Genomic DNA, 17145 nt, shown 5'->3' with positions numbered 1-17145 from the left:
TGTTTAGACTCAGACGGAAAAAAAACACCAATTAGTGGAGAGTCGCACTATTCTTAAACCGAGGCACCACACTGGCAAACCTCATGGACCACAGTTCAGTCAACAGAGGGTCCACTTTTATTAGCATAATTGCTCAAAGGAATTTTTGGTCAGAATAAAAATACCTTTTTGGATCTTTGGTTCATATTTGGTCCTTTGGAGAGCAGTCTCTCGATCAAGTACTCCCGGTTCTGAAGAAGAAAAACAAAACCAGCAGGTGAAGGTAAAGTACAAGGAGCTTTCTGAAGTAGGATGTGATAGGAAAATGTAAAAATAAATAAAATGTACCTTTGCTTTTTGGAAAAATTTACATTTTAAAAGTTCGGCTGCAGTCGGCCTGTAAAGACATGAATTATTGTAAAGGTATGTAAACATTACGAGGGTGCATTCTTCAGACTGGTTTGATTTGATTCAATGGCCAGAAAAAATAATTCTCACTCACTGGAGCCTATACCAGCTTTTCAATGGGCGCAAGTCACACAGTAACACACACAAACACACATTCACCTATAAGGCAATTCAGTGCCTTCAATTAACCTGACTGCATGTTTTTGGACTGTGGGAGGAAACCGACGCAGACACGGGGAGAACATGCAAACTCCACACAGAAAGGACCCGGACCACCCTACCTGGGGATTGAACCCAGGACCTTCTGGCTGTGAGGCGACAGTGCTACCCACCGAGCCACCGTGCCACCCAAAAATAATTCTGATAAGTTTAAATATTCTGTTTATCCCTAATCACTTCTGAACAGATCCGGTTTTAAAACAAGCCATTACATTACTCTAACTACTGACATGAAGTAATCTATATCGGTTTGACCTTAATTGGGTTTTTGCACTTGGCTTAACAACAATAAATCACTTTATTGATTCTGAATTTACAAAAAAAAACACAGAGAAAAATATTTATGCACTAAAAAATGCACTAAAAATACGAATTATTTAATTAAGCCTTAAATTCATCTTCTACTGTAGATATTTCAACTCACTGTTCACTTTTCTTCTCCATGTGAACATTAAAAGAAGCCAAGTACCTCTTAGTGGGGTCCTTCTGAAGGCACAGAGTTATCAGTTTCCTAAAAGATTTGCCGTATTTTTTAAGCATCTCTTTATCCTCCACTCCTGTCTCGAGCGTTGGTGGATCATTCTGCAGCGTTAACATTAAGACCTGTACATGATGAGGAATACAGTGTCACAGTCAGTGTCTGATTGAATTACATTTGCAAAAAAAATGCAGGTTTAAGGAAACTGCATTTTTGACTTTAAGACATGATAATTTAGTTGTGAGGGAAACCAGGATAGTTTTTTTTAGTTTTCTGTAATAATCTGAATTATGTGGACATGTAATGTCACAACAATGTGCTTGCTAAAAAAAACTCACTTAAGAGAGCAAATTCTCTTGTGAAAGCTTTTCATTAGATGTGGGAACTCATTTTCATTTTTTTTTTTTTACACACTTTGGTTACCTTCATGACAGAACAGGTAGTTACTGCTTATACAAGATTCATCAGTTCAAGTCTTTACTGTCAAATACAGTCATAAACAATTTTGTGTCTTCAATTCATCTCACTTGCACGTCTTTGGACTGTGGGAGGAAACCGGAGCTCCCAGAAAAAAAACCCACACAGACACGGGGAGAACATGCACATTCCAGACTGAAAGGACCTGGACCGCTCCACCTGGGAATCGAACCCAGGACCTTCTTGCTGTTAGGTGACCATGCCACCCTTGAGTTTGTTGAGTTGAGTGATAAATGCTGGCTGCCAGTAGGCATTCCAATTTACACCTTAAATTGGGTGTTGGGTGGGGTTGAGGTCAAGTATTTCTGCAAATTTGCAAACCAATTTTTACTATGTTTATTATGTAACATACTGACTCTGTTTCTAAATCCGTTTGGAGTGGTAAAGTAAGTGTTACCACTGAGGACATTTTTGTGGCATGTGTTGCATGATGCAGTGCCCCAGGGAAGCTTTAGCAAACTGTTGACCTGATTTGTTGTTAAATGGGACAGCCTGTTTCACTCGGCTCTTTTGATTCTTTCTATCAGTGAAAAAGTCAAATCAGTGTCTATTAGTGTTGGTCTATGTAGATTGTGTAACTGTGTATTGATTTTATGCAAATAAAGTAGCAAAATTCACTAGTCTAAAGAAGTGTTTACATACTTTTGACCATGTACTGTACAATAAATATATAGCATATTATATAGCATATATAACATTTAATAATTTGGTTTGTCATTTAGTTTTATAACTTGCAAAATATGCGGCATTTAATTAATTAGCACTTATAAGTGTGATTTGAATTTTCAAAGTATCTTTTATGTTTTTGTACACTACTCAGTATAGTAAACAGGAAATAAAGACTCTTACCTTCATAGGTGGGTATTTGTGATAAGGTGCAGATCCTGTAGCCAACTCTATGGCCGTGATTCCAAAACTCCAAATGTCAGCCTTAAAGTCATAACCTCGTACCTGAGGTCAAAACATGACGTTAAAATCCTAATAAACAATAAACAAACCTGAGGTCAACAGTCCAATATAGATAAGATATAAATATATAAAGCTAGCAAAGTCTAATAGTTTTAATAGTTAGTGAAGAAATAAGTAAATCATCAATAACACAAAGTTATATTGGCTTAAACTTACAATATCACCAATCTTAAACAAGTCCGGAAAGTAGTGAGACATATTCTAAAACATCTCACCTGTTCCATCACCTCTGGAGCCATCCAACATGGCGTCCCCACGAAGGTTTTCCTGACTTTATGTCTGGTTACATCTCCTCCGGTCGCCAAAAATGAACTCACACCAAAGTCTGCAAAGAGAGAACAAAAAAACTCCCAGTATAACATACTGTACAAGCAGTACATGCGTACAGATTTTTATCACATGCAGTGAAGATTTATTTCACATTTTACACTCTATCAAATGCACCAATAGATATCTACATATTGACCAAACACCAATATTTTTTGTATTCTCTGTTTATGCATTTTCTCCTAATTTCTCCCAATCTATTCGTATCCATTTACCCGATCATTATTTGCCTCTACTGCTGCAGACCTCCACTCCTGACTGAGGAAGATTGCAACATCACATACCTCCGCCTCCAACACATGCGCAGTACCACACAAGGCAATTGATATGAGAATCTGTTTTACGCATGGACAGTCACACACTGATCTCCATTACCCCCTGTCTCATTGTGCAGATGCCATAGATCAGCCAAAGGAGGCGTAATTGCAGCAGTTATATGAACCCTTACAGACACTTAGTGTCAACCAATCGTGTGTCTGTGTAAGTGCCCAGCCGGCTGATAGCAGAGCTGAAATTCTAACTCTAGAGCTTGAGTAACAGCACTGGTGGGATAGCGTATTTTTACAGATCACCAAAATTGATCTATTACTAAAATGTGTCAGTTTAATCACAGAAGCTGTTTACATGGCAAAAAGGATAGGCTTGTAGGGAAGAAAAGTCAGTGAGTGAAGTCAGCCTGTTTTACCACTGCTTAATCACGGTCAGGGTCACGGTGGGTCAGCCAGCCCATCACGGTGCAGAGATAAAAGTATTTTTTAGTGTTCTTAAATCTAATGATGTGTTTATGATGGCAATAATTTGCTTTAAATACAAAATAAGCTGTGTTTAATTCCTCAAATCTATACAAATGCAAAGGTGAGTGCATTAATCACAAACGTCAGCAGCATTATGACAAAGATCCAGCATTTTAGATCAGCAGTGATCAGAAAACAAGCAGCCCTAATTTTACATGCATGCTGCCCAGTTTGAAGCCCACATTAATCAATGATTGCCAAGGTCGTCCGTGATGCTGCTGTTTATGTAAAGCAAATCACTAATCTGCCACTCCACTAATCATGAGAAAGTCCACCCCAATCATGACTACATTAAAATATCAATATGCTTTTTTATGCAAATATTTTTCCCATTCTGCCTGGAGAATACATTCATACTGGGCTTAAAAATCAAGAAGAATATCCTACAAATGAATGTTAAGCAATTATATTAAATTCAGAACCGTGATGCACCCAGCAATGCATTCACGCATTCATTTTCTTCTGTCTTTGGAAGGCTGCTGTTTAGTTACTATTTGTTTGTTTAACCATTAGGAGTTTACAGTAAACTATAAATCTCTTTCATTATTTCTAAAAGCATGTGACTATGTGTAGAGCAACAAGCCAAACTAATTACTGCTGCATTTTTCCCAGCCAAGGACGTTTAATTAATGCAGAGAAATAAATAGCCTTGCAGAATTATTTAATCCTGTCTTAATGTGCAGCTCAGACTGAATTAGGTTTGCTACTTGACCATTCAGAATGACACAATGATTTAGGAATAATGCTTGGATGCAGCTTCGGTCTAATAATGACGCCCTCTTACATGCACTACATTACATTTACATTTTTGCATTAGGCAGACGCTCTTATCCAGTATAACTTACAGAAGAGCTTCCACAGTAAACATTTCCCTACTCTAGTTTAAGTAGACAACAGTCCAAGAATACAAATCTGCTGAAAGAACGTTAGTAATACATGTTAGTTCTCAGCCTAAGTGTTCAGTAAACAGGTGGGTTTTTAATCGTCTTTTGAAGACAGTGAGAGACTCTGATGTTCAAACAGAGCGAAGAAGTTCATTCCACTTCTTGGGTGCAAGTACAGAAAGGATCCTTAATGACTTCCTCGAGTTCTGGGTTGAGGATCAAGTCGAGCGATAATAGTGGCTCGGACACTGCATGGTACAGATTGGGGTTTTATGAGTTCTTTAGGGTAGCTTTTTTGACTTTGTAGGTGAGCATCATTGTAGGTTAGCATCACTAAAAATTTATTGTATTGTAATTTCCTAACACATTTTTACATTTTACAAAATTGTTTTTTTAATCATGCTTTGATTTTAGTTTGTATTTATGAATATATGTTGCTCACTTTCGGTATACAGTTAAAACCGTTAGTGATACTTGGCAGTGCGTCTGCTTGACCGGCCTGCCTGCAGTCCAGATCAGACTCCTATTGAAAATGTATAGTGCAGCATGAAAAGGAGAATCAGACAACGGTGACCAAGGACTGTTGAGCAGCTAAAGTCTCGTATCAGGGCAGTTGTAACCTAGCGGTAAGGTACTGGACTAGTAAACGAAAGGTTGCCGGTTCAAGTCTCACCACTGCCAGGTTGTCACTGTTGGGCCTTTGAGCAAGGCCATTAACCTTCAATTGCTTAGACAATATACTGTCACTTTGGAAAAAGTCACTTTGGATAAAAGCGTCTGCTAAATGCCAAAAATGTATCAAGCAAAAGTGGACAAGCATTCCACTTGCAAAACTGCAACAATGTGTGTCCTCAGTTTCCAAACCACTGGAAAGTGTCTTTAATACAAATGGTGATGACACAGGGGTAAACACGCCTCTGTGCCAACTTTTATGGAATGTGTTTCAGTAATCAAATTCTAAATGTGTTTATATTTACAAAATACAATGAAGTTGATCAGTGAAAATTGAATCTTTTCTCTCTACTTCAATCAGCTCAATAAATATTCAAAAGACTTAACAAATCACACAATCTTGTTTACTGTGTTTTATAAAACAGATGATCATCCTTTATTTTTTCATAAAGAAATGTTTCAGAACTGGTTAAGGTCAGCACTGAGGTACTGTGACTGGGGACAAAAAATCTCCCCAGTCTGAACGGCTAGAAGATGGTATATTTTAAAACCTACCTGCTATCTGCACAGATCCATCCTCTCCCAACAGAATGTTCCCAGCTTTCACATCCCTAAGACGACATGTTAAGAAGCCAAAATACTAAAAAGCCATTTAAAATGATTTAATCCATTCTGTAATAATAAACTGTCAGTAATAGAGAATCTAGTTTATCTTCCTACCTGTGAATTTGTCCGTTTCTGTGCAGGTAATCGAGACCTTCTAAAACCTCTTTTAAAATAGTAGCTATTGCAGCTTCCTCCAAAACCCCGTTTTTGTGCTCTTCATTGCTACACGTGTGCTTTATGATGTCCAACACTGAACCTAAACACACAAAAAAAATAAACATAGACAAAGCCAAATCCTTTAAACCATACAGTAAAGAAATACACAATATGTATTTAATGTACCAGGTTCTGGTAAGAATTTTGTAAGAAATTTAAACACTTCTTACACTTGTAAGAAACAGGTACAGTGAGGACCTAAGGTCTGAGACCACTAATGAAAGTGCTTCAGTTTTGCCAGGCTTTGTGACATTAACGTAAAAGAGGCATGTTAACATTAAAGAAGACACTCTAGGTTGTAGTTTTCATATAACCAAGGAATTTTATTTCAAAAAAGCCTTTAGACTGTTCCTTTATAAGAACAGAGCATTACTTTATTTACATTTTAAGCTTTATTAGGTTAAAATGGAAATGTCAGCTATAAATGCATCTGAGGATCTGTGCTAGCACACTTGTATTAAACATTGTATTAAACATTGTATTAAACATTTTAAAGCAATAAATAAAATGGCTCTTACCTCCACTCAGTAGTTTCATCACTAGCCAAAGCTCGTCCTTTACCACAAATGAGGTATAGTACGTGACTACATTTGGATGGTTGCACTGGCTCATAGCTTGAATTTCTTTCTGGATTGAGACAGAAATCACATCGAGGTGAAACTCTTGTTCCAAAACTTCTTTTACAGACACGTAAGAACTAGTGCTGATCTAGAAGAATTATTATAGGAAAGGGTATGGAGGGCGCCCAGGTGGCGCAGCAAGATATTCCGCTAGCACACCAGTGCTGGGATTCTGAACTCCTCGGTTCGAAACTAAGTGTTGCCACCGGTCGGCTGGGCGCCATCTAGCGGGCATAATTGGCAGTACCTGCAGGGAGGGATGACCGGAATATGTGTGGGCGGGGTCTTCAAATGCCATATAAGGACCCTGATTGGCGGATAGAGGCGCCTGTGCGGAATGCATGGGTGGAAAAGGGTTCCGTTAAGGGCTGCGCGCGGGTCGGAGGAGGCGTGAGCAGCAATATACCCACCTCAACTGCAAAAAAATCGGGGATCCCCAGTAGCGGAAGACAAATTGACTACAGTAAATTTGGAGAAAAATTGGAGTAAAAATGCATAATCCACATACCAGACTGTTGCAGTTGTTACACCGGATGCCTTTTCTGACGCTGAAAAATAACAGTTCTTGCTTTCAACTGCAAACCTCTGGAACAGTTTTTACATGTTTATAAACACTTGTAACAGACATATGTTTTAATAATTTTAATATTTTCTGCGACCTTTTTGTCCTTTGCTAAAAAAAATTCCAAATACATTCTCAAGACGTCCACAAGTTCATGGTAAGGTTTCTGAAAAAACAGACATTGGCGCTCGGGTGACACAGCGGTGAAACGGGCCAGCTCAACAGTGCTGAGATCTCGAGCTCTCATGTTCGAATTTCAGCACCTGCACAGACACACAAATGGCTGTGTGTCTGTGGGGGGATACAGGAGTGTATATAAATCTGTTAAAGTAAAGGTAAAAACTGTTCCAGAGGATCGCGGCTGAAAATAAGCGCTGTTCTATTTATCAACGTCAGGAAAGGGCATCTGGTGTAAAAACTGTGCCAAGTCTAGTATGCAGACAAAAGAAAGACAAAAAACTTACACGATTCAGTTCTAAAACGCAGAGAAGCATAAATGAACAGAAATCAGTTATTGTGTCTGAAGACTTGCCAGCAATAAAAAGATTTATTATCTTTTTCTCAAACCATGTTTTCCTACAGAACAGTCATTGATCAAATGCATCTCTCATCAGGCTCACAAAAGGCAAAACAAATATGACTGATGGAAACAATTCACTTATGAGAGCAACCGACTCTGCAACTCCACGTGTTCCTGAATTTAGCTTTTTATTTGATTTTATATACTGTATTCTGTGATGCAGGGAGAGTTCAGATTTTTAATGGGTTTTAAAAAGAAGAAAGAAAAATGCTGGCTGTTGGACATCATTCAGAATTTAGCTAAACCTTTTCTGAGAAACATCACAATAACTGACAAACAGAACTATAGAAATTAGCTAAGCAATTATTATGTGCTGTGCTGTGTGTGCACAGCTGGAATTATGTCGGGGGACTTAATGTTTGTACATACACTACATAGAAAAGTATTGGGACACAGCTCTTAATCATTAGATTCAGATGTTTTGCACCTGGTCTGCAGTCTGCCTTTCCAAACATTTATAAAAGAATGGGTCGTGGTAAAGTGTTTACTGAATTTGAGCGTGGTGCTGAAATAGGATGCCACTGTTGCAACAAGTCAGTTTGTGAAATTTCTTTCCTCCTAGATATTCCACGATCAACTGTGAGCAGTATTATTTACTTATTTTATTAGGATTTTAACGCCATGTTTTACACACTTTGGTTACATTTAGGACTGGACAGGTAGTTACTGGTTACACAAGATTCATCAGTTCAAGTCTTATTGCCAAACACAGTCATGGACAATTTTGTATCTCCAATTCACCTCACTTGCACGTCTTTGGACTGTGAGAGGAAAGCAGAGCTTCTTGAGGAAAACCCATGCAGACACAGGGAGAACATGCAAACTCCACACAGAAAGGACCCCGTCCATTCCACCTGGGAATCAAACCCAGGACATTCTTGCAGTGAGGTGACAGTGCTACCCACCGAGCCACCGTGCCAGTATTGCTATTATTAAAAGGTATTAGTAGTAGTATTAGTATTAGTACTTTTTAGTATTATTAAAAAGTGGAAGTGTTTATGACCCACAGCCACAAGAGTGACAGAGCGCCTAAAGTTACACGGTGGGGTCACCAAATGCTGAGGCATGTAGAGTTCCAAACCTCCTTCTGGCAGTAACATCAGCAAAGAAACTGTGCACCGGGAGCTTCATGTCATGGATTTCTTTCATGCAAGCCTTCGAACACAAAGGACAATGCCAAGTGTCAGATGGAGTGGTGTAAAGCACACTGTCACTGGATCAGTGGAAGAGTGTTCTGTAAAATGACAATTCACTCGTCTCTATTTGGCAGGCTGGTAGACGAGCCTGAGATTGGCGAATGTTAGGAGAACATTCAGGAGCCTGACTGTACTGTGCCAACTGTAATGTTTGTAGGGATAATGCTAGGTTGTTTTTAGGGGCTTGCCTAGACCCCTATGTCCAGTGAGGGAATTTCCCAGTGCTTCAGCATACTAATACATTTTGGACAACTTTGTAGTAAAAGTTTGGGTGAGGCTCTTTTCTGTTCCAGCATGTCCCCAGTGCAAAAAGCAAGTTTCATAAAAGGATGGTTGGGCGAGTCCTGACCTGAACCCCACTGAAGACCTTGAACTAAAACAGAGACTGCAAGCCAGGGGCCCTTATCCAACTTAAGTGTGAGCAAAATTGGGAGGGGGACTCCAAATTAATGCCTATGGATTTAGAATAGGATGCCATAAAAGCTCATGTAGGCATATTTTGTCATACAGACTAAGATTAAACCATTTCCCTCTTACCAGTAGCTCCTCCATGCTGGTCTGACATTTCTCCAGGTTGATCCTCTTAATAGCAACACGTTCCTGTCGAGGGATGCAGAGAGCCGCCTGAACCACTGCTGTGGCTCCACTGCCTAGAAATGACAGAAAAGAAATCATTTATACACCTCAACATTATGCAGTAAGTTAAATGTACAACATATGGTGGTCATAAGTATGTGGACACCCTTTTAATAACCGAGTTTCAAGGTTTCAGATGCACCTATTTCTAACAGGTGTATAATTTCGGTTTGCTTAAATACATTTAAAGCTTTAATGCTGCAGTTGGCAACAGTTTGGGGGAGACCTTTCATTTTCAAGTAGAATTAGGCCCCGTGTTGAAAGCAGGGTCCATAAAAACATTATTTGGCAAGATTGGTGAGAAGAAACTCCTGTGTCCTGCACAGAGCTTTAAAGGAAACGTTGTTTAATTGGCTCAGCTAGGAAATGGCTCGCATGGTTTCCCAAACAGCTCTTATTTTAGTCATTTTCCCCTCAAACCTCACCAAATTTTAATGATGTTAGGATCGATAGACTCAATATCACCTCATTTTGCTTCCTAGGTAAGAAAATAACATGTTGCACTGTTATTATAAAGCAAACATTTATATAAATCTAAAAACAGCAAAATGATATATTATCTGTATCCTATAACATCAACAAAATCTAAATATTCAATAATCACACAATATAATACAGAAAATTTTAAATTGTTATTTTAAATCTGTTCAATACATGGATCTCTCTTCAGGAATGCTAACTGATAAATTATCTGACAGACTGAACAAAGCAGCACGTAAAGCACAAAGAAGTCTTATCATTTAAAAGCAGCCTAACTTGTCACATGAACGTACCCACGTTATTCGAAGAAGCCTAGTTCCTTTTTCTTAATTTGACTCTGGTTTTGACACTTAGCTGCTTATCGTATTTATATTATTGTTAGAAATCTGGTTAGCATGTTAATTTCATGCACTTGCAGCCTTCTGCTTCTTCAAGCATGTCACTGAGTAGACTGAGGGGTACAGTGGGAGCCTAGTGGGTAAAGCTTTGGGCTATCGATTAGAAGATTCAAATCCAGGCTCTGCCATGCAGCCACTGCTGAGCCCTTGAGCAAGGCCCTTAACCATTGGCTGACCCTGCGTTCTGACCCAAGCTTCCAAACAAGCTGTTTTTTTCTTCTCAATGCTGTAAATATTGAGAGACAAAATAGACCATTCTTAAATTGGTCTTTGCCAGCTGTTTGCAACTTCTTTAATGATAATGATGCTAATTTCTACTATATGTAACATGAAAAGGTTTGTTAGTTGCCATGCAAGCATTAGTGCATATTTACAATTAAATACTATTTAAATTAACATCAAACAAGAACACATGCATAAAGTAAAACTGAACTACTGAGTAACCTAAGGCTACAACTATTTTAAAACAAAGTATATTCACATGACTAAAAAGATTCGCTTTCTAACTTTGCTTGCCTGCCAGCATTTCTAGAGAAAATACAACCATATATTTTATATTCATGTTTTTTGTTTTTTTTTAATATAAGCTTATTTGCTACTGACTTCTTGGCTAAAGCTCTTATCTTATTGATAGCAGACAGTTACAGCACATGGCACCCCATGTTTTCTGATCAGTCGAACTCCCCAATGCTTCACATAATCTCTGCTGAACTGTTCACACAGTGGGTTTGAATAAAAAAAAAGATTTAGCTATTTATGAATAACATGAATAATTCTGAATATATTTTGATACTTTAAACCAGACACCTTATCGAAATAAGCAGCACCGCTACACGTGTAACACTGTCTGCATGATCAATACAAGGCAGTCGGTGTTCCCAGCAACTGTGTGACCCACCACACACACACTGTGCCAACTGCTGCTGACAGATAAGGAGGAGGGGGTCCTGGATGTGGTGCTGATTAAAAACATAGCACAAATGATGTACGCAGGATGTGTTCAGCAGCATTCCTGCTTATCAGCTGATATGATGACATGACTAGCACTGTTTGTCTACACTGGCCTGCCTTATCTACTGACACTGCGTCATCGAAAAGGATCATTTTGTGTTTAGTCTTTAATGAGATATGAATAGGAATTAAGTAAAACTGTCATTTGACAGTCTTTAACAATAGAATGGAAGATCAGCAGTCATCTGAAAGATGAACATTATCTAAGGTGCAAGCAACAGCCAACAGGGGGCGACTGATGCTCGCACATTACACCAATCAGATACAAACCAACCGGAAAAGACAGAAGGTGAATTAAATGCCATTTCCTTAGCAAAGCTGTGCCAGTTACACCCACCACACACAAAGACACACACACACACAGAAAGAAATGTAGTAATAATACCATTATAAACAGCTCATAGCTGGCATGAATAAAACAGAAAGTTGATCCCAAAGAAGCATTAAGGTCCAAATAATCACTGGCATGTGCCATCAACACCATAGAAACTAGCAACATTGTGCTAATAGTTTATAGAAATGTTCACAACCTAAAGCTAATAATAGTATTCCTGATTTTAGAATTATTGGTATTATTAGTATTTAGTATTATTTTTGAAAGTTTATACTTTTAAAGATGTCCATAATTCCATAATGTCAACTTTACATACTAGGGATGTAACAATACACTCAACCCACGATGCGATACGATTCACGATACTGGGTTCACTGGGTTCAAGTTTCCTTTTATTATTTCTGTTTAAAATAAAATAAAATACTGTATTTGTGCTTACCTTTTATTTAAATAATGAATGCCTTTTTTTTCTGAGGTAGGTACAAACTATGCAAAACAATGCTGGTTTCACTTTTTGTGTAAAAACAATATATAGCGCCAGTGCCCTCTGCTGTTTAAAGTTCATCTTAAATAAATAACCGATTCAAATCGTGGCACATGTGCACCGATTTTTAACTGTCTTGTGGTGCATCGTTACATCCCTATTACATACATTAGTTTATAAGCTGCATCCGAAATCGCATATTTCTATACTGAACAGTACGTGAAAGAAGTTCGCGAGAGCGGTTAGTATGTCTGAATACGTAGTATACATTAAAGAGTACGCGAAAAGTACCCGGATGACTTACTTCATGGGCAGCCATTTTTGAGTATGCAAATGATGCACACTTGCGGTCCGCTAATCTATCCCATAATTCAACTGGAGCTGATAGATAATAATACATTTTATTTATATAGCGCTTTTCAAGATACTCAAAGACGCTTAAAGATAATAGATGGTGGAAAGCAGAGAGTCGGCTGTTTACAAGCGTAAGTAAGATAAAAATTAAAAATGTTATTATTGCGTACAGCCCTGAGTAACGTTATTAGCAGCTTTGTGGAGAACTACAGAATTAATTTTGTCTGTTCTTAAAATTGTTATAATTGCGGTGATGTAACGTCATGCATCACTTGACGTTGGTAAGATGGCGGACGTAGTACGTCTGAAGCTGCATACTTGTGTAATGTAAAAGCTTACTGCTTTACCGCCTGAGCAGTGCATACTTCCTCGAATCTAGAACGTACTGTTTAAGTATGCGATTTCGGATGAAGCCATAGTCTATATCTTGTTTTTCTTTTCTTTCTTTGCTTTATTTAGCAAATGTCAGCAAAACTTAGTATAGTATTATTATCAGGTTTCATGAAGACATCTGTATCATAATATTCAACATGCAGTTGTCAGCCACTTCTTTTCACCTGCCAGAGACACAGAGAGCAGTATCATGTATAGGGAGTCACTCACTACTGTCTGTGAATCAGTCATCTCTAGTTCAGATGCCTTAACTAGCCAGCAAGGGCTGCAGTTGGAGCAGCGATGAGGAACCCCTTTTGGCCACCCACCCGCCCCCAACTCAACAAAGCCGATGGTGTCTATGTAGCCGCCCTAGATACAGCTCTGAGTTGGTGGACTAGTGCACTGGACCACTTCACCAGCCAAACCCTCCCCACTATACTACAATTCTGAATGTTTTTAGCTTTGTCTTTATTTTAAGACAAAATCCTAATAATTCTTTTTTTTTAAATAAACACATTTTTTCTCTTAATGTCATATCTATTATGTTTAAAACTTGCATTATTTCACTGATGATTTTCCTCTGCTGGTTATCGCACTTAAATAAAACAATTTCTGAAGCTGTCACAGTTTCCAGAGCTGGTGTGTAGGTGGTCCTTCCTCTCAGTTACTGTAAGTTACAGCAAGAAGTCTGTCATGTCCTCACCAGGTCTAAATGAGTTACCTCCAGGTACTTTGGTTTCCTCCCACCTCCCAAAACATGCCACTAGGTGGATTGCGTATTTTAAAGGGCTAAATATGTAGTGCACTGTGATAAGCTGGCACACTTCACCAGGTATTGCAGCCATGGACCCAGTGTTTCTGTAGTCACTGCAACTATGACAAGTTTAAAGAAGTTACTAAAAATAAATAAATGAGTTTAGGAAATATTAGAAAGAGCAAATCATTATAAGCAGTCGGTTATTTCAAATATGACAAACTTAAGCCTCCATAGACAAACTTTGGGCACAAACCTGGATTCTGGTGAGAACATGTTTGAAGGAACATGTTTGATGAAAACATTAGGCTGAATTTCATGAGGAAACTAGTACATTAGAAATAAATGTATTTATTGTAAGTATACTTATATGAAGAAAATGTAGACTTTGTTAACAGATGAGAGAGGTTTCCTCGATATGGTGAAAAAGAATAAACAAAAACAGATGGAGGATGAAGAGAGGAAGACCAAATATGCACTGTATACTGTTGCAAACAACGACATTACGAACGCAGTAACAATCCACATATGCAAGGACACGATTCCTCTATAAACAGTCAAGAAAGAAGCTTTCAGAGCGATAATTAAAACACTGGATTCCAGGTTTGTCTGACGGGGTGAAAATACTTCGGGTCAGTCGCTAAACCAACGTTATAAGCGAACTGGAAGTGGAGATATATAAAGTCGTCCACTTTTCTACAACAGAACAGTGGTCAAGTTGTACAGTGGAGTTTATAAACGTCGTTTTATTCGTTAAAGGGAGAGCTAAGTGTAATTGTACAATACTTAAATATAAAATAAAATAAAAAATTTTATATATTGCAACTGTTTCACACGTACTAATTCCATCATATGTATATTGTGTTATTTTGTGGGGCCAAGCAAAGCTTATAGTACTCAAAACCTTCATTACACACATTATGCTAACCTCACACTTACGGACTTTCTAACACATTTATTTATTAAGATTTAAATACCTACATCATGCTGCTACTCTTCTATTATATTCTGTGCAATAATTTAAGTGTTTAACACTAGGCATTTTATTTATTTATTACACCGGTACCTCACCACTGCAAATCATGTGCAATATCTCTTACTTAGTGTGTATATATTTTTTACTTTACTTAACGTAAAGTAAAGTAAAACGTTTTTTTAAAACGTAATGTATATTTTGTCTTGTATATGCTCTTTTATATATATATATATTCTGCACATTGGAGCTTGAGAAACGCAATCTCGTTCAGCTGTGCACTCCTAGCTGTATAGTCTGAATGACAATAAAGTTCACTTTGACTTTTGACACTTTGACATTATATACATTAAAAAGTTAAACTTTTTTTATTCTATGTACTTACGACAGTAAAACCAGCCACAGATATATAAAAAAAACATACCGTGATATACCGTGAAACCGTCAGAATCTTAATAAATACCGCGATACCAATTTTTATACCGCCCAGCCCTAGTTTAAATCAAAATAATTACTTTTAATTTTTTGACCCCGCAGTCTAACACGAATACATAATGTAATGTTTAATGTTATAGTTTAATCAGCCACTATATAGTATATTGTGATATACAATGTACATAGAACATACCGTGATATACCGTGAAACCGTCAGAATCTTAAAAAATACCGCGATACCAATTTTTGGTCTAGTTTAAATCAAAATAATTACTTTTAATTTTTTGACCCCGCAGTCTAACACGAATAAATGATGAAATGTTTGATGTTATAGTTTAATCAGGTACTATATAGTACATTGTAACTAGCAGTAGTGAAATGAAGCTGTCAGTCACATCCGCATTACATTAGTAAAAACAGAAACAGTTCTTATCAATCACACACTGCTGCTCTTCTAACACATGAAAAAGCCGGTGAACTCCACACACACACACACACACACACACACACACACACACACACACACACACGGGCCCTTCCTGTCATTCACATTTACACCACATACACGCATTAAACATCCATCTTTCCGCTCTCTTACTGACCGAGAACCTCCTGCAGCTCGTACGCATCCTTCACAATCGGCCAGCTGGTGTTGGGCGCCGCCTGCGGACTGTGGCCGGGAGCCGGAGCCGGAGCCGGGGATGAGTGGCTTCTCTCCGCCATGATGCTGCTGCGGATGATTACTTATGCCAGCAGCTATGCTAACACTTTTGCTAACAGCTAACGGTTAAAGCGCCGCTCTCAGCTGTCTCCGACCGAGGTCACGTCCAAATCCTCACACCAGCCGACTACCGCACTAGATAGGGCGCCTAAGTAGTGCCCACTGTGCGGATTTGGATGTAGCCAGGAGGATAACTACACACCCTGCTGTGAAAATATTCAAGACATTTAATTCCAACACACTAAATTAGTTCTGTATTCATTACCAGCTAAGCAACTAATCCAAATCATCAGATTTAAAGATTGACTATAATATTAACTGTAACCTACTCGTTTGGAGGGAGGGGCGGATCTATGTCCCAGCCAGCAGGCCTTTGTGAGGCTCATATGGGTAAATTATGGGCTGAGTGCAGGGCTGTTTATGCAGAGAGTGAGGAAGTGGGGTCCATCTGCAGGCCTGTTAATAAATCCTCCAGTGAGACCAAGCCCCTGGCCCCTGGCTGGACAGCAGTGTAAATAAATATGGGAATGTGGAGTTTAAACACCAATGAATAAGAGCCAATATATCCACTTTTAAAGAAGAGTAAAACGACCATAGAAGAAAAGGTGCACTATATATGAGCTTTAATATCAGCTTAATTATTAAATCACTTAAGGTACACAGGATGCATATGCCCCTTATTTACTTATATATTACCCCACCTTAATTCACCCTGATTTACATTAAACAAGCCCAAACATATGTAAATGTTGGGTGCTTTCTTCAAATATTGTATTATTGTAATCACTGTTACATTTCTTAATTAATATGACAGATATTGTTAATGTGCGTTCAAATAGTTTGGTAAGATTTAATTTTCCAGTGTTTGACTGAATGAATGAATGAATCACCTTTAATTCACACAAGCTGAAGTATACTTTTTAAATTCAAAATGTATAATTACAATGTAATAAGTGCTTATTTGATCTGAAAGAACATTGGTGCAATTTCTGTTCATACAACTGAATGTAGTATATATATATATACTGTATATACTGATCAGCCATAACATTAAAACCACCTCCTTGTTTTTACACACACTGTCCATTTCATCAGCTCCACTTACCATATAGAAGCACTTTGTAGTTCTACAGTCCATCTGTTTCTCTACATAGTTTTTTTTAGCTTTCACTCTGTTCTTCAATGGTCAGGACCCCCACAGGA

General features: G+C 38.2%; 1 protein-coding gene across 1 annotated transcript in view; it reads right to left on the bottom strand.

Annotated features, from left to right (window-relative positions):
• Positions 1 to 16001, bottom strand: part of stk39 (serine threonine kinase 39) — a 62657-nt gene extending 46656 nt beyond the window's left edge. The window contains exons 1-10 of the mRNA XM_063005453.1: positions 15824 to 16001; positions 9525 to 9637; positions 6548 to 6656; positions 5928 to 6069; positions 5763 to 5818; positions 2746 to 2855; positions 2411 to 2512; positions 1076 to 1209; positions 328 to 376; positions 165 to 230 (exon numbers count right to left, since the gene is read on the bottom strand). Coding sequence (XP_062861523.1) covers positions 165 to 230; positions 328 to 376; positions 1076 to 1209; positions 2411 to 2512; positions 2746 to 2855; positions 5763 to 5818; positions 5928 to 6069; positions 6548 to 6656; positions 9525 to 9637; positions 15824 to 15944 — 1002 coding nt within the window. The 5' untranslated portion in view covers positions 15945 to 16001. The remainder of the gene's footprint in view (positions 1 to 164; positions 231 to 327; positions 377 to 1075; positions 1210 to 2410; positions 2513 to 2745; positions 2856 to 5762; positions 5819 to 5927; positions 6070 to 6547; positions 6657 to 9524; positions 9638 to 15823) is intronic.
• Positions 16002 to 17145: the final 1144 nt, after the last annotated feature.

The sequence above is a fragment of the Trichomycterus rosablanca genome, chromosome 12 (genome assembly GCF_030014385.1).
Source record: "Trichomycterus rosablanca isolate fTriRos1 chromosome 12, fTriRos1.hap1, whole genome shotgun sequence".
Taxonomy (NCBI): Eukaryota; Metazoa; Chordata; class Actinopteri; order Siluriformes; family Trichomycteridae; genus Trichomycterus; species Trichomycterus rosablanca.
This window is presented reverse-complemented; position numbering and strand designations above follow the sequence as displayed.